At 41.9% G+C, this 22,128-nt stretch overlaps 1 protein-coding gene across 4 annotated transcripts in view; it reads left to right on the forward strand.

Annotated features, from left to right (window-relative positions):
- PTER (phosphotriesterase related) overlaps positions 1 to 22,128 on the forward strand; it is a 118,435-nt gene that overhangs the window by 59,587 nt on the left and 36,720 nt on the right. For all 4 annotated transcript variants that reach the window (XM_033931267.1, XM_033931268.1, XM_033931270.1 and 1 more), the window contains exons 2-3: positions 5,425 to 5,891; positions 11,536 to 11,801. In XM_033931267.1, the coding sequence (XP_033787158.1) occupies positions 5,460 to 5,891; positions 11,536 to 11,801 (698 nt within the window). In that variant the 5' untranslated portion in view covers positions 5,425 to 5,459. The remainder of the gene's footprint in view (positions 1 to 5,424; positions 5,892 to 11,535; positions 11,802 to 22,128) is intronic.

Consider the following 22,128-nt stretch of genomic DNA (forward strand, 5'->3'; position numbering starts at 1 on the left):
TGCTCAATCACAGTGCGTTTTAGATCCTGAATGCCTCAGTTTTTCTTTACAGAGATACAGTACTTATGCTCTGCCATACAAATTTTAAATGCATGGGATGTTTGTTCCACATAAAGCTTGTCGCATCTTTAGAGTCACAAGTTGTCAGATGTCTCAACACGATCTTAAAGTCTCCATGCTTCCAATGGATAAACACATCCTCCTTCTGTTCCTAGTTTCCAAGTTTATTAGTTATTTATATACTGCCTATCAATGTAGGTTGTTTAAGCAGTTTTATATTCAGGTACTCATAATCTACCATGCAAATTGAACATTTGCCACATTTTTAATGTCCACCAGTTGGATTCATTTGCATGAACCAGATATCTGATTTGCAGATTCTTTCCGCTATAGATAGCATGTAATTAAACTCTGGAATTCATTACTGGAGAATGTGGTGAAATCAGTTAGGGTTCTACATCTCCAACCGTATATGTCATATCTGTTTGTCCAAGTTAAATTGTAAGCTCTTCTGAGAAGGGACCATCTATTAAATGTCAAATGTACAGTGCTGTGTATGCCTTTCAGTTATATAGAAATGATAAATAGTAGTAGAAGTAGTAGTATAGTCTTTTCTCCCCATAGGGGTGGAGATTTTTTTACTGTGTTCTTTTTTCCAGCCTAATAGAGAAATCAATGATAGCACAGAGGTCCCTATAAAAACATTAAGCGGCTGTGATGCTACTGTTTTAGGGCCATCCTTGAAACTCTGAGGCTTCTATTATTTATTGGGTTATGTGTTGAGGTTTCCCCACCATGTTAAATGGGAATTCCAGCAAAACCTTTCTTTATAATAGACTTTCCCCTTTTTTGACAAAGCCATGCGGCAATGGCACCAATGGGCTTTGGTGCAATTATTGCGGGCCACCACAGTAATTAGCTTTGTAAAAGAGGGCATAGGTAGTTGGTTTACTTTCCCTTGTTGAGTGTTTTATTTTTGAAATACCACAACAGTAAGCCAGGGAAGGACTAGGGATTCATTGCAGAAACACAAAACCTGTTCATACTTGCTCATTTTCTTTTCATTTTTAATTATTTTTATTCTATATATCTTATTTATTTATTCTTGTACAATCCCACTCTATTCCTGGACAAATGAATAGTCAATCCCATCTTGTGAGCTCTCTTGTAGGAAGCTTCATTTATATATTTTTGACCCTCTCCTCAGGCCTGCCCTCTGACTTCCAGTTGTCATCCTACAAGCGAGACAGTAGGAGCTAGTCAAGATTCTCTTCTTGGTGGCCATTACTTTGGCCCACAGAGTTTCCAAACTTCAGGCCTTGTCTTGCAGAGATCTTTTTCTGGGATTACGAATTCCAGTGTGATCTTGTGATTGTTCCCTCCTTCCTTCCGAAACTGGTCTTAGCTTCCACATTAAACAGGAAATGCAGTTGCCAGCCTTTGTACCCTCAGGTTTGAACAAACATGACAAGGTGTTAAAATCACTGGATCTGCAAAGACTTTTGCAGAGGTACTTAGAGGTCACAAACTAGTTTTGTTTGTCTGATCATTAGTTCATGCTGGTTGGTATAGCCCGTAAGGCCCAACTGACTTCAAAAGCCACCATTTCTAGGTGGATCCACATGGCCATTTCCTCCACCTACATTGGAGCCAGAAAGCAACCTCCTCTTTTGATAAAGGTTCACTTTACACGAGGCATAACTTCCTTGTGGGCAAAATCTTTGGCAGTTTCCTCAGAAGAGATTTGTAGAGCTGCCACTTGGTCCTCCTTGCATGCCTTTACAAAGTTTTACAGGATAGATGTGGCAGCCAAGCAGGATTCTGCTTTCAGTTCTGGCAGCCAGCTCATTAGTCCCACCCTGAATTTAAGGGATTACTCTGTTACATTCCACTTGTCCAGGAATAGAGTGGGATTGTACAAGAACGAAAGATTAGGTTCTTACCTTTGCTAATCTTCTTTCTTATAAATACACACTCTGCTCCTGGAACCCGCCCTGGTACTTGTTGATTTGCTTATTGTCTGCCTCAATAAGTACTCGTAAGTTGGACCTTTGGTTCTTTGACCAGCCTTTCTATGATTAACATCTAATCATATTGCACACTTTGTCCTGGAGGTTTTTAACTAATGTGCCCCACCCTGTTAGTGCAGGCTGTGTCTCCTTGTTGTTCTGATTTTATGATTTATCAGTTTTCTGCGACCTTTTTTAATAGTTCATGATTGTTATGCAGTTTTATGACATGAGCAGATTAGACTTGTTTCTCGGAGAGTATCCCCATACCCCTCCCCTTTCTGTGTCCTATACAGGTATGACTGTTTTTGTACCTAGAAGTCAGAGGTAAGAGGGGAGTGTCAAAAATATGTAAATGACGCTTCCTATAAGAGATCTCGCGAAATGGGATTGACTACCCACTTGTCCAGGAATAGAGTGTGGATTTACAAGAAAGAATATTAGCAAAGGTAAGAACCTAATCTTTTGTTAATTTGTGATGAATGCTTTGTTTTCTTTAATCCACTCTGATACATTGTGAAGGACAGTATACGAAGTTTGTTTATTAAAAACCTAAAGGCTGCCTGTATTGTACATTCTGTTCTCACTTCTAAAGTTGAAGAGAGAAAAATGGGCATGCTGGCTCATCCTTCATGAACAACTCAGCCAAGTAAACAGGCTGCCTGTTTACAAACCCTTAAATGAGGACAATCATTTTAAAACCTTACTCTTAAGTTCAACAGGCAGCCAGTTAAAATGATTCAAGATAACAGTTAAAGAATTTATTTATACGATTCCACTGTTAGTTAATCTTGCAGCTCTATTCTGTAATAACTGAAGGCATTTCAAATTTTTTTCTGCAAAACACCTTGATACAGCTTTATCACTAACACGGTCAAAAATGGAAAAAGAGGCTAATAACTCACCCTTATTTAAAGTGTTGAGTGACTAAAGAGCACGTATCGACAATTAAAAAAAAGTCACTCTATATGCCCTAACAGCAAACAATATTGATGAGATGTCCTTTACTTTAATTAGAACTTATGCTCAGAGACATGAAGGCGAATATACCGCCTCACTACCCAATCATTGCATTGTTCAATACAGTGTCAAAATGATGGTATTAATCACTATTTGATTTGTAAATGCCACACTGGCTATGGCTTTATCATCTTATATTAATAAATTGGAGAGGTAGAACTTAGCTTTAGGAATTCACTGGTTCCGACGTGCCACGTTTCGGTACTTCTTCAGGGAACCGATGTACCACTAGTGTTCCCCTCAAAATATGGGTAATGGCGTCTCATGTAATACCAAAAGATCAATACTGATCGCTAAAGCTTACTCCCTCTTGCAATGCCGTTGGATTTTATTTTTTGCTTGGGGGCAGAGAGTAGGTGTGCCCTGCGCTAATTTGCACTTACCAATTAGCACATGGGTATTGGCATGCGCTGACCAATTAGCACAGGATAACATGAGGGCCCTTACCGCCTACAAAATATCCTAATTTTGAAATTAGTGTGTGGCCATTAATAGGCCGTGAATGCTATGAAGCACGCAGCACAGCTGGTTGATTTCAACTACTTCAACTAGGCAGAAAAGTACTGGGTCTTCATTTATTACAACTTCCAGCTGATTTTATGACTTTGGCTATTTTCATTATGAGGCTTGTTTGAACATTGATCACTGAACTGTGTTATATAGCAGCAGCCAATTTTTATTGTGTTTTTTTCAATTTTTCACATTGAGTATTTTTTGCATAATATTCACTACAACACGCTCAAGGCCGGATTAAAGGGTAGGCCCAGGAGGCACGTGCCTAAGCCCCGAAATTATCAGGGGGACCTAGGACAGCTGCAAGGGGCCCCACGATCCGAACTTCCGCCCATACAGTTAGCGCAAGCTCGGCGCTTGGGGTGAAGACCCAGCTGAGGCGGCGGTTGGATGGGGGAGGATCTCGCTGCGGATTCGTGGATTGGGAGTGAAGTGCCTCCTCCTCTCTTGCTCTCGGGCCACAGCAAAGCCACGCTGAAAAGGACTCTGGAGTTTGACCTGCTGCTGAGCCAGCCATCCCCCAAACGCCGGAGATGTGCACTCCTGTCTGCACCCAGCGCCGCTGCTGCTGCTTTATCCACGCAGAAGAGCCTCTGCCTGGAGCTCTTGCCCTTCGACGACGTGTCCTTGTGGCTCACAGCCAGTGGGTAGTGGGAGGGGGCGAGGGAGGGATGGGATTGTGCTAAAGGAGTTATAGACACTAAGGTCGTGCTTCTCTTAGCAAGCTGGTTTTAATTTTTTTTATTTTCTGTTAAAAGAATGACACCGGTCTTGCAGCTTACCCTGCTCGTTAACTTAACAGCCAGAGCAGCTTCCCAAACCAGTGGGGCTCACCCAGCCAATTATCCAACTGAATATGCATAGTTTAAAATTTGCATGCTGCAGATTCATCAGTATGCAATTCTCTTATGCATATTCATTTAATATAGCTCTGTAATCTTATCTTAGTACCCAAATGAAGTTAAAGAGGGATAGACTCCAAGAATGACCTCCTGGTAGAGGTGGTGAAAATGAGGACTGTATCTGAATAAAAGAAAGTATGGGACCGACATTGGATCTTTTAAAGCAGGGATCTCAAAGTCCCTCCTTGAGGGCCGCAATCCAGTCGGGTTTTCAGGATTTCCCCAATGAATATGCATTGAAAGCAATGCATGCATATAGATCTCATGTATAGTCATTGGGGAAATCCTGAAAACCCGACTGGATTGCGGCCCTCAAGGAGGGACTTTGAGACCCCTGTTTTAAAGGAAGGAAGATATAGCGGATGATATGGATGAGCCATATGGCCTTTTATTTGCTGTCATTTTCTGTGTTTCTCTGTAATACTGATACTCAAGCACTTGTACTTGTGTGCCTAGGGGCCCTCAAAGAATTAATCCTGCCCTGAACATGCTAGGGAAGTGTCCAGGGATATTTCACTAACTAACCCTGTTTGGGTAGAACAAGGGGCAACTCTGCCTTTTGATATCAGCATGTAGTTGTGGAAACTAAGGACTCTCCCTACATCACACATAACTTAATTTCATTTAATTTGGTGATACATCATTAATTGCTATCTACACTGCATCATTGAAGAATTTTTGTTATAGACCTTAATTACATTTTTCTAGGGTGGGTTTTTACTTTTTGAAAGCCATGTTTGTAGGGGCATGGTGGTGGTGGGGAAGAGTGGCCTGTGTGGATGGAGCAGGTGGAGGGCCGGGGGTTTCGGTGGGAGGAATTTCACATTGTATGTGTTTAGCAATAGATATTGAACTTACATTCATGGAAAATGTCTCTGTATTAGATCTTGTCGTGTACGGATGCCAAACTATGGTTATGAGAATTTTTTTAAAAAAAGATAAAATTTAAATCCTTATTTATTTATTTTTTTCTTTTCTAGAATCTGTCCTCTTCATTTTGTATTTGAGAGAGAACATGTCCTCACTAAGTGGTAAAGTCCAGACTGTGCTAGGCCCTGTGCAGCCTAGTCAGCTTGGCCGGACCTTGACACATGAGCACTTGACGATGACCTTCAACTGCTGTTACAGCCCACCCCCTGCAGGTCAAGAAGCTTTATCTGAGGAACCCATTAGCATGAAGAACTTATTTTGGCTGAAACAAAACCCTTATAGTAATAAAGAAAACCTTCAACTGAATCAAGAGATTGAAGCTGTAAAAGACGAGCTCTTGCATTATAAAGCAGTGGGTGGTGGGGCAATAGTAGAGAATACAACCACAGGCATCAGTAGAGAAGTCAAGAAGCTGAAATGGCTTGCTAAAGAGACTGGTGTCCACATTATTTCAGGGGCTGGATTCTATGTGGATAGCACTCATTCTTCTGAAACCAGAGCGATGTCAGTAGAACAGGTAAAAATATACTGTTTGGAAGACATTTTCTGTCATTGAAAAGCCTAGACATGAAAAATAAATCATACCTGATATCTGGAGGAGAAAGCTGTGGCCATTATTTCACAAAGATAAATTGCATATGTGTGTAAATACCTATTTCAGAATGTCACTGGAAATCTATACCACACAGAAGTGTAAAGAGGCAAGGTTTGGGCACAGCTCAGACAGGACTAAAATCTACCGACCCGATTTCCAGCCAGTGGCAAGCTTTAACTGCGCTGCCCATTGCCATCGCTGAACCTAGATATTCAATGCTGGACCATTTCTGATGACCAACTTTGGATATACAGTTTCATTTTGGGCTGCCAGCCAAAAACCGGTTAAGCATCTTATTGCAAAAACTTTGTGGAATCTCAAGCAGAGGAACCATGAACCTCATTGCACCTTATTAGCCAAGACAGATATGGTTCATTCTACTTCTTGAGTTGGCCTCCAAAGATCCACAGAGATTGTATTGTTTTAAAACCCTCATTAGTCAAATCCAGGGGTCGCTGACCCTCACAGCTTAGATGTTGAGAGGTTAGTAGTTGACTCTCTTCACTTGAATAAAAGTGTCTCATATGTCCTGCTTGCTTCCAGAAAAGATTCCACTAAGTCAGTGGTGTAGTAAGGGGGAGGGGGTTCGCCCTGGGTGCCCTCTTGGTAGGTGCGTCGGCACCCATCCTCCTCTCCATCCCCTGCTCCTTTCCAACACCCCCCCCCCTCCCGCATGCACCCCCTGTTCTTCCCTGTGCCTCTTTAATTTTCCAGGCACGAGCAGCATCACAAACTTGCTGCCCACTTTGGTGTCAGTTCTCTCTGACATTACTTCCAGATCCTACGCCTAGGAAGTGACATTAGAGGAAGAGCCGACACTGACGCTGGCAGCAAGTTCATGCTCGTGCAGGGAAAATGAAAGAGATACAAGGGAAGGGGCATGTGTGCATGGCAGTGGGGGTCTTGAAGGAGTGGTGTGGGTGGGGTAGAGGCACCACTGTCCCAAGTGCCACTCACCTTCGCTAAGCCACTGCACTAAGTGGTCATATAAATTTAAATTGAAGAGGTTTGCCATTGGTGTGAGGGGCAGGGCCATAGTTCCTTTTTCCTGTCCTACACAAAAATGAGCAGATTCTAAATATGGCTCCTAAGCACACTTACATTGTAGGTGCCACCTGGCATGGTTGACAATCATCCACTAGGCACTACTTATAGAAAGAATCCCACTTAGTAGCATCTGGTTGTGCTTAGGTGTCACTAGACATCCTATAGGTAGGTGCCGGCATATTAGGCGAGGTTTTACTTGATCTAATTTACCAGCGCCTAACTCAACCATGCCTATTCTCCGCCCCCTAACCACACCTACTTTTCAAATAGGCATCGTTAGGTGTCAAAAGATGCTTCAATATAAGTATTGCTATGCATCCTTACTGCCACCAAACTCTTTAATTGTTAATTTTTTGGATTGGCTGAACACTGGTGCAGTCAATTACCATGGGGGATCCCAGAATTAGGTGTTGCTCGGTGTCCTTGATTAGGATGTCTAGCGGCGCCTAATCCTATACAGAATCTGTCCCAAACTGCTTAAGTGCCTTCTAGACTTGTCAAAGTCTGGACTTAACTCTGTTAGGATTCACCTCAGTGCAATCAGCGCTTACTATCGGCATGTAGAGCAAACTGTGTGCCTCAGCGCCCATTTTTTTTGTTTTGGACAGCTGAATAGTTCTCATATATGTTAATATGCATGCCCACCTCTCCTAGGAGTTCTGTTCTCTTAGCTCTTTTAACAGTGCTGCAGCGGTGGGCAGGAAGTCATGTGCATATGCACGTTGGCAGTTGTAAAAGCCTAGTTATACACAACTATACAAAGTAGGATAAATATAATCAGTTACTGATATTTAATTCATTAAAATACTATACCAAGAATACCAAAACATAAAATTAATTAAATGTTTAATTTATTAATTTCTTTAATTCAATTCATATCCTAAAAACTAACAAAATTTATTTCATCTACATTTATAATCTACAATAACAAGTAATACAAAGTGCAGAGTGCTACTAATGACAAAATCATAGGCTGGGAAAAGCTACAGGTACTATCTAAAGCTTTTAAATAGAGTCCATCAATCAATCTTCAAGGCTCTTAATGATGTTAAGTATTGACACCATTCAGACTCAATAAAGCTCACTTAACTTGATGATGAGTCAATTAAAGTCCCAATATCTCCTTGAGTTGTAATCCGTAGACTTGACCAAGCCAGTTGTTCCTTATATTCATGATCCAATAAGAAATGCTTAATCAGTTCTGAGGTTTTCTCTTCTTAATCCTTATTGTTTTCCAGTTTTAGTTACTTAGTATACTTAGACTTCCAAAAAGCCTTTGACAAGGTACCCCATGAACGCCTACTTCGGAAACTGAAGAACCATGGGGTGGAAAGAGACGTACACAGGTGGATCAAGAATTGGTTGGCAGGTAGGAAACAGAGGGTAGGAGTGAAGGCCACTACTCGGACTGGAGAAGTGTCATGAGTAGTGTTCCACAGGGGTCGGTGCTCGGACCGCTGCTATTCAATGTATTTATAAATGATCTAGAAACAGGGACAAAGTGCGAAGTAATAAAATTCGCAGACGACACCAAACTATTTAGTGGGGCTAGGACTATAGAGGACTGCGAAACTTACAAAGGAACCTGAACAAACTAGGGGAGTAGGCGATGAGATGGCAGATGAAATTCAATGTAGAGAAATGTAAAGTCTTGCACGTAGGAAACAGAAACCCGAGATACAGCTCCACGATGGGAGGGCTGTTATTGAGTGAGAGTACCCAAGAAAAGGACTTGGGGGTAGTAGTGGACAAGACAATGAAGTTGTTGGCGCAGTGCGCAGTGGCCACTAAGAAAGCAAATAGAATGCTAGGTATAATCAAGAAGGGTATTACAACCAGAATGAAAGAAGTTATCCTGCCATTGTATCGGACGATAGTGCGCCCACATCTGGAGTACTGCGTCCAATATTGGTAGCCATACCTAAAGAAGGATATGGCGATACTCGAGAGGGTTCAGAAGAGAGCGACACGTTTGATAAAAGGTATGCAAAATCTTTCATACGCTGAAAGAATGGAGAAACTGGGGCTCTTTTCCCTGGAGAAGTGAAGACTTAGAGGGGACATGATGGAGACTTACAAGATCATGAAGGGTATAGAGAAAGTGGAGAGGGACAGATTCTTCAAACTTTCGAAAACTACAAGAACGAGAGGCCATTCGGAAAAATTAAGAGGGGACAGATTCAGAACCAATGCTAGGAAGTTCTTCTTCACGCAAAGGGTGGTGGACACCTGGAATGCGCTTCCAGAGGATGTGATAGGGCAAGGTACGGTATTGGAGTTCAAGAAGGATTTGGACAATTTTCTGAAGGAAAAGGGGATAGATAGATAGATAGAGGGTTACTATACAGGTCCTGGACCTGGTGGGCCCCAGCATGAGCGGACTGCTGGGCGTGATGGACCTCTGGTCTGACCCAGCAGAGGCACTTCTTATGTTCTTATGCTATGTTGTTCAATCAGCATAAGCCTCTATTTAAAAACTTTAGACGGTACCTATAGCTTTTCCCAGCCTATGATTCTGTCATTAGTAGCACTCTGCACTTTGTGTTACTTGTTATTGTAGATTGTAAATGTAGATGAAATAAATTTTCTTAGTTTTTAGGATATGAATTGAATTAAAGAAATTAATAAATTAAGCATTTAATTAATTTTATGTTTTGGTATTCTTGGTATAGAGTTGTAAAAGTTTCACATACTTTGTAAAATACAAGAGTCAAAAATTTGAATGAAAACATACGTATTTGCTAAATATATGATGGACCTTTTTGATTAGTTACAAGTATTGAGCTACTCCTACAAAGTAAACTCAGTCACAGAATTTATTCAAAATGTCCTCCCCAAGCAGAGACACATGCACAAAGATGTGAACACCCCTGTCTTATTGCAGCATCATTGATCAAATTCTTCCCATTCAGGTGCAACCTTTCCAATGTTCTATTATACCAGTTTCATCAATATTTTTTCAGAAGCTTATTTAAGCCTTTCAATTATATAATAGAAACATGATAGCAGATAAAGGCCAAATGGCCCATCTTGTCTGCCCATCCGCAGTAACCATTATCTCTTTCTCTCTCCGAGAGATCCCACGTGCCTATTCATACACAGTCTCTGTCTCCACCACCTCTTCTGGGAGACTGTTCCATGCATCTACCAGCCTTTCTGTAAAAAAGTACTGTGGAACCTTGGTTTATGAGCATAATTCATTCCAGAAGCATGCTCGTAAATCAAGTTACTCGTATATCAAAGCGAGTTTCCCCATAGGAATGAATGGAAACTCGCTTTGATTCGTTCCACCAACCCTCCCCCCCCCCCCGAGGCTACCGGCGCTGCTCCATCACCCCCTCCCCCCGCTCTAACTGGCATTGCACCCCCCCCGAACCGGAATCGTAACCCCCCCGTTAACGCCCCCCCTTCCGCGAGAACGGCAAAGCACCCCCATGCTGAAAGCGGCATCCACCCGCCCTTCTTCCCAAACACGGTCCTTACCCCTTCTGCTCGTTGTAAGGGTGAATGCGAGCTCCCGCCTCTTGCCTGGGCTGGGCCTTGAGCATCTGCGCATGCTCAAGGCCTTCTGACTCTCATTCTTTCAGAGATCTCATTCTCCTTTTTCCTACTGGCCATACCTCTCCCTTTGATAGAAACATAGAATCCTGTGCTTTGTCAGAAATTCAGTATAATGTTTAGTTTGTCACAAAAAATTGATGATAACTATTTTCTTGAGTAAATACCATTTTCTCAGTTTGTGCAAATATGTCATATAACATAACATAAAAATGTATTTATATACCTCAATACCTTTCATTTCAATGTGGTTAACAAGAAATAGAGTACGGTACATACACAGCGAATTGCAATCCAGGTTACAAAAATGTATAAAATACAGAAGTTTTTGGCACTCTTCTAAAGGCTTGCTAAGAAGTAGAGTTTAAAATCAGGTTACTAAAAGTTTTATCCCATGTAGCAGACTGAAAAGATAAAGTTCTATGAAAGAATCTCTTATATACTGAAGGAAAACAAAAAAGGCGCCTACTTTCTACTAACAATGGTCTACTCTAAAAGATAACTTGGTACAAGGCCATGCAATGTTTTATAACAAATGCAGGCAAACTTGAGTATCACTCTCGCTCCATCATATTGATGTCACTTTTGCACAGTAGGGGTAAGTTAGCAGCAAGTCTGTTACTCAGTTATACAAAGTGTTGCTGATATTTATTTTGGTACAAATTACCCAAATTTGCTTAAATTATGCTGTTAAACAACAAAGATAGATAACCAGATCAGGAGTTCCCTTTGTTGTCAATCACCATGTAGAATTTACCCTTCAGTGATGTAAAATGCTAAAAGTTTGACTTTCTTTTTTTTTTTTTTTCTTTGGCTAGGAAAGGTCTTATGTAGTCATAACCTTTGGCTGACCCAGCAATATACCTACTATACCTGAATGTAACTCATTTTGAACTGTAGCTGGAAAACAAATGAACAATTGATTCTAGTAACAATGGATGCTTACATTTTTTTTCTGCAGCTTACTGAAATCCTACTTAATGAAATACAGCATGGAGCTGATGGAACCGATATAAAGTGTGGAGTGATAGGAGAAATTGGTTGCTCCTGGCCACTGACTGAGAGTGAAAGAAAAGTACTACAGGCAACAGCTCATGCCCAGACCCAACTTGGCTGTCCTATAATCATCCACCCTGGAAGGAACAGCGATTCTCCTTTCCAGATTGTTCGTATTCTACAGGAAACTGGGGCCGATATCTCTAAAATGGTTATGTCTCATCTTGATCGGTAAACAAAATTTTAAAAAATTATAGTAACTTTTTACATTTCCATTTGTAAGGTTTTATTATAATTTGTCACCAATGCTCATAAAATTCCTATGAGGGTCAGAGTTATTACTACCGCAGCTGGAACTAAAAACCGTGCTACAGTTTTGTAAAAAGGGCGGAGGGGCGGTAAGTTAATACAATAAAAAAGGTACTATTTTTTCTTTTATGCTTTTCTTTTATTTCTACATGTTACCAAGGAATAAATAAAAATGATGCCGTTTTATCTCTAAGAAGGATCGATTTTTCACTCCGTCAAAAATTACAAACACTAGGGGACACTTAATGAAGTTACAGGGAAATACTTTTAAAACCAAAAGGAGGAAATATTTGTTCACTCAGAGAATAGTTAAGCTCTGGAATGCATTGCCAGAGGTTGTGGTAAGAGCAGATAGCATAGCGAAGTCCATAGTCTGTTATTGAGAGAGACCTGGGGAAAGCCACTGCTTTCCCTGGATTGGTAGCATGGAATGTTGCTACTCTTTTGGGTTCCGTAATCTTTTGTTACTCTTTGGGATTCCAGAATCTTGCTGTTCTTTAGGATTCTGTATGGAATGTTGCTACTCCTTGGGTTTTGGCTAGGTACTAGGGATCTGGATTGGCCATTGTGAGAACGGGCTATTGGGCTTGATGGACCATCGGTCTAACCCAATAAGGCTATTCTTATGTTCTTAAGGAGTAGCAAGTCACTGCAAGCTTGAAGTCCCTGTGACATAACCCCCCTAAAGATAGCAAGATAGACATTAAAGGCCAGATTTCTATAAACAGCGCTTAAGCAAGCCTACATTGTAGGCGCCGCTCCTTGCGGTTGTCAATCAACTACTAGGTGCCCCTTATTCTGTACAGTCACACCTAACGGTGCCTTAGGTGCCTCTAAGCATCCTAGAGGCAGTCACTGGTATATTAGACCAGGAACTCTATGAGCATCTGGAGCAGCGCAGGCCATCCAGCGCGGCTCCCCGCACTAGAAACTGCTAGCTCAGTTTAATAGAAAAGGCCCTATATTTTATAAGAGGATTCAAAATTTTTTTTTAAAATGTGCAAACATCCCTTTTTTTCCGCAAACACTCTTTCAAACTTAGCAGTTAGACTCATTAAATTCTACCATTCCATGTTTTTTTCATGAGGTTAATGAAAGTGCTATACTGGTCTAGTTAATGACTGCAAGATGAGAGCACATCCCCCCCCAGCTTTCAGTACATACAGTTGTCAATAGTGGAAATCTAATCCTTCCACTGGTAATATTTAACATATTTATAAATGATCTGGAAATGGGAAATTTGCAGATGGCACAAAGCTAAACAAAGTTATTAAAATGCATGCGGACTGTGAGAAATTACTCAAAGACCTTAGGAAATTGGAAGACTGGGCATCCAAATGGCAGATGAAATTTAATGTGAACAAACGCAAAATGATGGAAATTGGGAAGAATAACCCAAATCATAGCTACTTGCTGCTTTGTTCCACTTTCCAAGTCACCAGCCAAGAAAAAGATCTAGGTGTCATCAAAAACATATCTGTTCTTGAAGTGCCTAGGTAGCTGATCTGCCCAATATCTCCCACAACAACTGATCTCATAAACTGTTAGTCACTAATCTCCACCTATGTAAGTTCTACTCAATTTGTAGCATTTTCTTTAATCATTGTAAACCGCATAGAACTTCACAGTCCTGCGGTATATAAACTGTTATTATTATTATTATTATCATGGACAGTGAATTGAAATCTTCTGTTGAGTGTGCAACAGTATCCAAAAAGCAAACAGAATGCTTGAAATTATTAGAAAAGGAATATCAAATAAGATGAAGCATATTGTAATGCCTCTAATTGCTCCACGGTGGAATTAGAAAAGGCTCAAAGAAGGGTGACTAAATGATTAAGAAGATGGAATTCCTCTTATATGGGGAAAGACTAAAGAGATTAGGGTTCTTCAGCTTGGAAAAGAAATGGCTAAGAGGGAATATGATAGAGGTCTACAAAATACTAAGTGGAGTAGAACTGGAAAACATCAATCAATCATTTATTCTTTCAGAAAGTACAAAGACTAGGGGATACTCAATGAAGTTACAATTACTACTACTGCTACTACTAATCATTTCTATAGTGCTACTCAGTGGCATATCTAGCATATGTGACACCCGGGGCACATCATTTTTTGATCCCCCCCCAATCTGTATGAAAAACATGATTTTTAGTAACAATCCACACGTCACACATGATCTAGGAAAAGGCAGCATCTTATGTACTGCAGTGAGCAGTACATCTACTGGGGTTCAAGGAAGGTTTAGATAAGTTCCTGCAGGATAAGGGGATTGAGGGGTACAGATAGGAAGTAGAGATAGGTTATAGGAAAGTCAGGGACCACTTAACAGGTCATGGACCTGATGGGCTGCCGCGGGTGCGGACCGCTGGGCGCGATGGACCTCTGGTCTGACCCAGTGGAGGCAACTTCTTATGTTCTTAACCCCATTGTAAAACTAAACAAGCCAGACTAGTACAGATCAATCCTCCACAGTCAATCCTAACAGAAAATCATGTCTTTTCGAACACACAGAACACAGAAAACACCTTTGCCTAGTATGGAATATGTAATCACAAACTAAACTCGCTCCCCTTTTAGCCACAATGGTAACAGCTCAGACGCTCATAGAATTCTGAGCATCAGAGCTGTTACCACCATGGCCAATGCTAAAAAACGCTCTACAATTTTCTAAAATAGGAGATAAAATATAAATACATAGACAAAGGTTAAATTGCAGCACCAAGAAGCTGGACTCTGCATACAATGCAACCCCACAGAAACAGCGATGTATCTCCCCTAAAGCAAAATAAATAAATATAATTTTTTTCTACCTTCTCTTCTCTGGTTTCTAATTTCCTGATCTTCTTGTCACTCTCTTTCTTTCATTCACTGTCTACCCTCTCTCTGCCCCTTCTATATGGCATCTTCTCTCCTTCTATTCCCCTTCCAGAAACTTTATGCCTCCCCCTTCCATCTCTCCCTTCATCCCCATTGGTCTGGCATCCATCTTCTTCCCTTCCCTCCTCCAATGGTCTGGCATTTCTCTCCTCTCCTCTTCTTCCCTCTCCCACACCCCCATGGTCTGGCATTTCACTCTCTCCTCTCCCCCCCCACTTCCATCAGCATCTGCCCCCTTTCTTTCCCTCCAACCCTATTCCATGCAGCCCCCTTGTCTCTTTCCCCTTTCCCTGCACACCAATTCCATCAGCATCTGCCCCATTCTCTCCCTCTACCACCCTTCCATACCACCCTGACCCCCTTTATCACCCTCCACACCCTTCCATACCACCCTGACCCCCTATCTCACTCTCCACCACCCTTCCATACCACCTTGACCCCCTTTCTCTCCCTCTACCACCCTGACCCCCTTAATCACCTTCCACCACCCTTCCATACCACCCTGACCCACTTTCTCTCCCTTCACCACCCTTCCATACCACCCTGACCCCCTTTTTCTCCTTCCACCACCCTGCTATGCTCCTTTGTCTCTCCATCCAAATCAGCAAGATCCCACAATGACTGCTTCTGCTGCCTCTTCTCCGGAAAAAGTAAATGATGGCGGAGGAGGGTGGGCTGGCAGATGCAGGGAGTTGTGGCAAGGTCCTGCAATGACTGCGGCTGCTGGTCCACCCCCCTCCGACGTCATTTACCTCTTCCAGAGCAGAGGTGGTAGACGCAGTCATCGTGGGACCTTCTTGCACTTCAGCGCAGCTGCTGACTCTGCTCTGGAATAAGTACGGCACCTGTGCTGAGGTGCCATTTAGAGCTTCGCGGGAGGTTCCGGACCCAGCCAGGGCAGACCGCCCCCCCTGGTATGCCACTGACACTACTAGACATATGCAGTGCTGTACATAAACACATAGACAGTCCCTGCTCAAAGGAGCTTACAATCTAGTCTCATTGGCCAAAAATAGACCACCCTTTTAGGTGGCTCTATCTGACTGGAGAACTTAGCTGGTGAGCTGCTGAATATTGGCAGTGAGTAGCAATATAATTTGATATAGCTAATCACTGGTAGAGATACCAGATTTTTAAGAACAAAAATCCAGACCCATGGCCCCACCCCCAGGCCTGCCCTGTTCCTCCCGAGTCACGCCCCATTCTGCTCGAGTCACGGCCTGTTCTGCCTCCAGCCCTGCCCTCTCAACCTGGTAGCTTGTCGGGAGGGCATCTGCACTGGTGTGACGTGATGACATCACACGCATGCACGATACGTCACCACGTTGCATCCGTGCATGCACAGATGCCGTCCCGATGTCACTGCTTGCTGGAAGCTGTGCAAAACCCTGACAAAGTGCCGTGTTTTGAAAAGTCGTCCAGACCTCCGAACATGTCCTAGAAAAGGAGGACAAGTCCAGGGAAATCCGGACCTCTGGTAACCCTAGTCACTGGCCAATCTGCTAAGCTGGATATTCTGCAGGAAATAGTTATCTATCTCTTGTTGAATCACGTTTCAAGTTTTATTTAAAATCTGATGAATCGCTTATTCGTAATACAAAGCGATGAACAAATCTAAAACATATAATAATACAAATACAGAGGTTCAGTATAAAAACATTGACAGTACTTGTGACATAAACAGGACCAAAAGGGAAACAGGGGAGGAAATACAATAAATGATAGTAAATGAGACGGATTACATTACATTAGTGACTTCTATTCCGCCTTTACCTTGCAGTTCAAATCGGATTACATAAGAATTGTTATGATCTTAATACAATTTAAAGCAAAACTCAAAACATTTTTATTTGAGGATGCTTTTGGATAAAATTGTCCTTCTTAGGGCTAACTAACTACAGTCCCTTTCCCTACCTGTTGTTTTATCCCTAAGTGTGCTTTATCTTAAATTATTGTAGTTCAGTCCCACTTCCCTATTTTTTTTAAAATTGTTTATTTCTATATTCAACAAAACTTACAAGAATACATCTTGCTACAATGAACACAGGGAGGCAAACAACACAGAAGTATTATAAACTCATACATATGAAAATAAAAATATTCCTTTATCCCCTTCTTAGACCTCAATTTTGGGGGGTGGTCATTCAAGAAAATATATGAGAGAAAAATTAAAGAAAAATTAAATTGACAGATAGGCTTAATGTATCTAAGCACCAGCTATTAAAGTTTCGTTATCCCTCAGTCCTTGATGATCTTCTTCACATCTAGGAATTCCTTCAGATGGTTTGGAGAAAAAAAAGTGTATTTGACTCCCAAATACCTAACCAAGCATTTGCAGGGGTATGCTAGAAGAAACGAAAGGGGCGACCTCCCCTCCGCTCACCCTAATCTATCCTACCCCCCTTCCCCCCCCCCCCTGCGCCTAGCCGATTGGCCCCCAAGGCTTCGGCCGATTTGTCATCGCTCCTCCCTAGGTGGTTCGGAGCTTGTTCTGAAACGTTGCTCCCAAATTAATAGTATCTTGACGCATAGAAAGAAATTCTTTCCTCCGTTCTTGCGTAGTCTTTGCGACGTCAGGGTATATCCATATTTTCTGTTCCCCAAATAACTTTTGTGAGTTTTTAAAGAACAATTTCATAATCATGTTCACATCTTGTTCAAAAACAAATGATACTAAGAGCATAGCTCTATCAGTGTCAACAGTTATTGTTTGTTCAAGAAGAGCAGTCACATCAGCAAATTCTATTTCTTTATTTTTTATTTTTCTATCTTTCTCAATCTCATTCTCTCCTCCTTCTCTTCCAGGTATCTTCTTATTTGGTAAATAGTAAATTTTATTTATTGAAGGAATACAATTTGAGGAAATCTTTAAATTTTCAATCAAATATCTTTTCAATAAGTCAAAAGGCAATATACCCGGAATTTGGGGAAAATTTAAAATACGGAGGTTCAATCGTCTATTAAAATTTTCAAATTGCTCTAATTTTTTATGTATAGAAGTACTATCTTTAATAGAAGCCACCTTAAACTGTTGTAAATGCAGTATCTCCTCCTGCATCTGCTTAGTTTGAGCAACAGAGTTCAATTTCATTGTTTCCACAGTTTTAGTCAATGAGTCTAAATTCTCCACTATTTTAGTTACCTCCTCCGACAATTTTTCCATTTTTGTCTCCATCCGCTGAAGCAAAGCCCAGATATTGTGTAAGGAAACCTCCGTCGGTGAAGACAAATTCTCCCCACTCTTGCTTGCTTCCATCAGCTGACCAAACTCGGATGCCGTACCCCCGCCAGGAGACCCCGCGCCTCCACTTCTGGGATCGCGTGCCTCCCGCCCCAGCGCCTCGGCGGTCGCTGGACACGGAGGTGTGAGGGCAACCGGAGGAGACAAGGATGTTTCAATGCCCGAAAGGGCAACGACTCCCTCAACTCGCCGCCCAAAGCCAGGCTCTCCACTCCGGAAAATGCTGGTGCCGGAAGAGCAGAAAAGAAGCGGTCCCATGGTTTGCTGGAGCGGGGTGGACGCCAGGGCCGGCAAGGAAGGACCCCTAACCATCCCTTTCCTCTTCGTATGGGGCATTGAGGTATAATTCTTTATTAAAGATATGCAAACTCGGAGAGATCTCGTCTCGTCACTCACTGCTCCTCACATCGCCGCCATCTTGACACGCCACCCCACTTCCCTATTTGTTTCCAGTTAATATATGTATTTATGTTTAAATCTACTAACATGATACTGTATTGTACAATATTTTAACACTAATTGGTTTTGTTTCTTTTAAAGTTTACTTTTTATCATTGCTGTACACCGCTTAGAAATTTGAATAAGCGGTATAAAAATTTTTTAATAAACTTGAAAAGAGCATGTTCTAATTATCTAAGGAGAGGATTGGTAAAGCCGGTGGAGATTGGGACTTTATTGGTAAAGTTATATTGGTTTTATGTATTTTTTGAAGAGTAAGGTCTTTGTTTCTTTTTTGAAAGTTTTGTAGTCTTGATTGAAGTCAGCAGATTGGTGAGTTGAGACGGGTAAGGGATATTACAATAGGGAGGGGTAAGGAAGGACACTTAAAATGAAGGCTGGAATTAAAAGGTGTATCTTAGCTTTAAAAGGGGATAGCCAGCTCTCTGTTGTTTAGGCGGCTGGGAGCTGTTTGAAGCCAGCTAAATAGCGTTGAATATCAGGCCTTTTAGGTGCATGAGCTAGGGTTTACAGAAGTCCAGATTTCCCTGGATATATCCTCCTTTGTCTGGGTTTTGAAAAGCTTCCTTGAAATTGCGTCGGGTAGGAGGGCATCAGTGCGTGCGCGGATGCCCTCCTGCCCGATGAGGGCAGACAGAGGAGGCGGGGCTAGGGTGGGATTGGGGACATTACAGGGCGGGAATCGGTAGAACTGGGTGGGCCTGGGAGTGGGTCTAGGGCAGGGGTCTTAAAGTCCCTCCTTGAGGGCCGCAATCCAGTCGGGTTTTCAGGATTTCCCCAATGAATATGCATGAGATCTATGTGCATGCACTTCTTTCAATGCATATTCATTGGGGAAATCCTGAAAACCTGACTGGATTCCGGCCCTCAAGGAGGGACTTTGAGATCCCTGGTCTAGGGGGTCCAGATTTTACTGAAGTAAAATCTGGTAACCCTAACATGAGCAGAGGAGAAGCCTAATGCGGTGTCTCCCTATTTGGTCCTGGAGCAGCCCATGGCAGTCAGGTTTTCAGGTCAACAACAATGAATATGCATGAAAGAGATTTGCATACAACAGAGACAGTGTATGCAAATCAATCTTGTGCATATTCATTGTGAATATCCTGAAAACATGAATAGCAAGGGGGCGCTCCGACTTGACCAACTTGAGAAACACTGGCCTAGTGGGCTGAGAACCTGGGAAACTGGGTTTGATTCCTACTGCAGCTCTTTGTGACTGAAAAAGTCATGTAACTTTCCATTACCCCAGCCCACTAGGAATAGAGAAAGTACCTGCATATAATAAATGTAAACTCCTGTGGTAGAACCACTGAAACATAACCTATCAAGTCCATTACCCTTTACTTAATTTTGGTCTATTATATGAAAGCAATGCTTTAACTCAGGGGTGTCCAACCTTTTGGCTTCCCTGGGCCGCACTGACTGAAAAAAATGTTTCTGGGGTTGCACAAACGCTGCAGCAAGACAGAGGAGGGAGCTGGCAAGATGGTAAATACCCAGGGGCAGCAGAGGAAAACACTGCATCGCCCTCAACCGGGGCCGCACAAAATACTTCACCGGGCCGCAGGTTGGACACCCCTGCTTTAACTGTTTGGGACTGAGATGAGGTATTCTTGTAGACCCTTTATTTATTGGACTACTAATGTGTGAAAGGCATCTACTTTTTAAAAGGTGTTATATTAAAAGCTAAGGCCCTTGTTTACTAAGCCACGATAGACAAATTCTACCATGGTCCGGGGCGCTAAATACTCAGGCCCTGCTCCAACGCATCGGAGGATTTTGGGCTCTGAGCCATGGTACAAACCTCTACCGCAGCTTAGTTAAAAAAAAAAAAAAAAGAGGGGGGGGGGGGAGTAAGATAGCTATTGCCTACTTTGATTTGAATGGAATCATGAGTGACTACTGTGAAAACATCTCATTCCTATGATATTGTTCTCTGTTGATTTTATCAAAGATGTCCGCAAACTACTTAAAAGACCCCAAGGATAATAATAGCATGTGCATACCTTTTCTTAAAAATTATGCAGCCTTTGCTGAAACGCTTTGGTTTGACGGTTAAGTCATTTATCATACACATCTACCCATTTTTCTTTCTTGGTATGTAACATGTGAACATATTTTTTACTTTCAGGACAAACTTTGCAAAATGGTCCAGATCATAAAACCCTAGTCTGTCAAGAGATGGGATTCCCATCATCCTTTGTGGAATGCTCTCCCTGATACTGTTCGTCAGATTTTGTCCTTCTTTCATGAGGCTGAAGACTTATTTTTTTGAAAAGGCTTTTTAGGTTTTCTGATGAAAAGTTGTTGCTTGATTGTTTTATTATTTACTAGTGTTTTAGCCCGTTACATTAATAGGAACTAGAATAGATTAGTCTGATCCAGTATGGCTATTCTTCTTATGTCTTACCCCCATATTCAGCCTCCCATTTCCCCTTTTACCTTCCCTATTTCCACCAACTTAAAAATCTGTCTCCTTTCTCTGTCCTTCACTTCCATAGAACTCCCTCTCCATTCCCCCTTTCCCCATCAACTTTTGCTTCTGCATCTTCACTTATTCTATCACTTATTCTATCTTCAGCCCCTTTCTCTCACATGTCCCCTTTTTTCAGCCCCAGCTCCAAACCCCTTTTTACACCCCCAGCCCCTTCACCCATATTTTCCCTTTCAGCCTCCAGCCCCAGACCCCTTTTCTCACATTTCCCTTTTGCAGCCTCCTTCTCACACATATCCCCTTTTCTGCCCCCAGCCCTCTTAATAATAATAATAACAACAGTTTATTTATATACCGCAAAGCCGTGAAGTTCTATGTGGTTTGCATCATTTAAAATACATTTAAAATGCAATAAAAGTTGAAGAAGATTAGAGAGTTAAGAACCAATGGCTAAAACCCCTAAAATCTAATAATTACATAGTCTAAAATTTTACAAATTAACTACCTAAGTACTTCAAAAATAACTGTGTTTTTAGATGTTTTCTAAATTCCCCATAAATTTCGGTAAAAGGAGCAGCTGATCTAAGTCTTTGCCCCATGCTGCTGCTTGATATGAAAGAAGATGCTGATGATGTTTTTTAAGTTTGCATCCTTTAACAAGCGGAAAAGCAAAATTCAAAAGTGAGCTTCTTTTATGTCCATTGATTGTAAAAAAGAAAAGTTCATTTATATATTTGGGAGTCAAACCAAATAAAACCTTAAAACAAAAGCAACCGAATTTAAATTCCATGTGCACCTCCACTGGCAAACAATGCAACACCCGATAAAAGGGTGACACACGGTCATATTTTATATCAGCCCCTTTCTCTAACATGTTCCCTTTTTACAATACCGATCCCAGCTTCAGCCCCCTTCTCCCACCTACCCTTTTTTTCAGTCCCTAGTTCCCTTCTCCTATTTTCTCCTTTTGCCTCTGAAGTATGGCTTGGACCCTGGAATCAAATACAACAGTGTAAATGTCTCCTGTTTGCAGGAGAGAAAGCCTAGCCTATGTCCTCACATCCCTGCCCTTCTCCTCATTGGCTAGGCAGTCGCACCTCTAGCTCTTTATTGGCTCCTGGTGCTATCCATTACTGAGAAGCCCCGCCCTTCCCTGCCGCAATTGGAAGTGCCCCTTTCCCCCTCCACAGCAATGGTTGTTTTTATTTTTCCTTTTGGCCTCACTCGGAGTTTCC

Source organism: Geotrypetes seraphini, chromosome 2, assembly GCF_902459505.1.
Source record: "Geotrypetes seraphini chromosome 2, aGeoSer1.1, whole genome shotgun sequence".
In the NCBI taxonomy this organism is placed as follows: domain Eukaryota; kingdom Metazoa; phylum Chordata; class Amphibia; order Gymnophiona; family Dermophiidae; genus Geotrypetes; species Geotrypetes seraphini.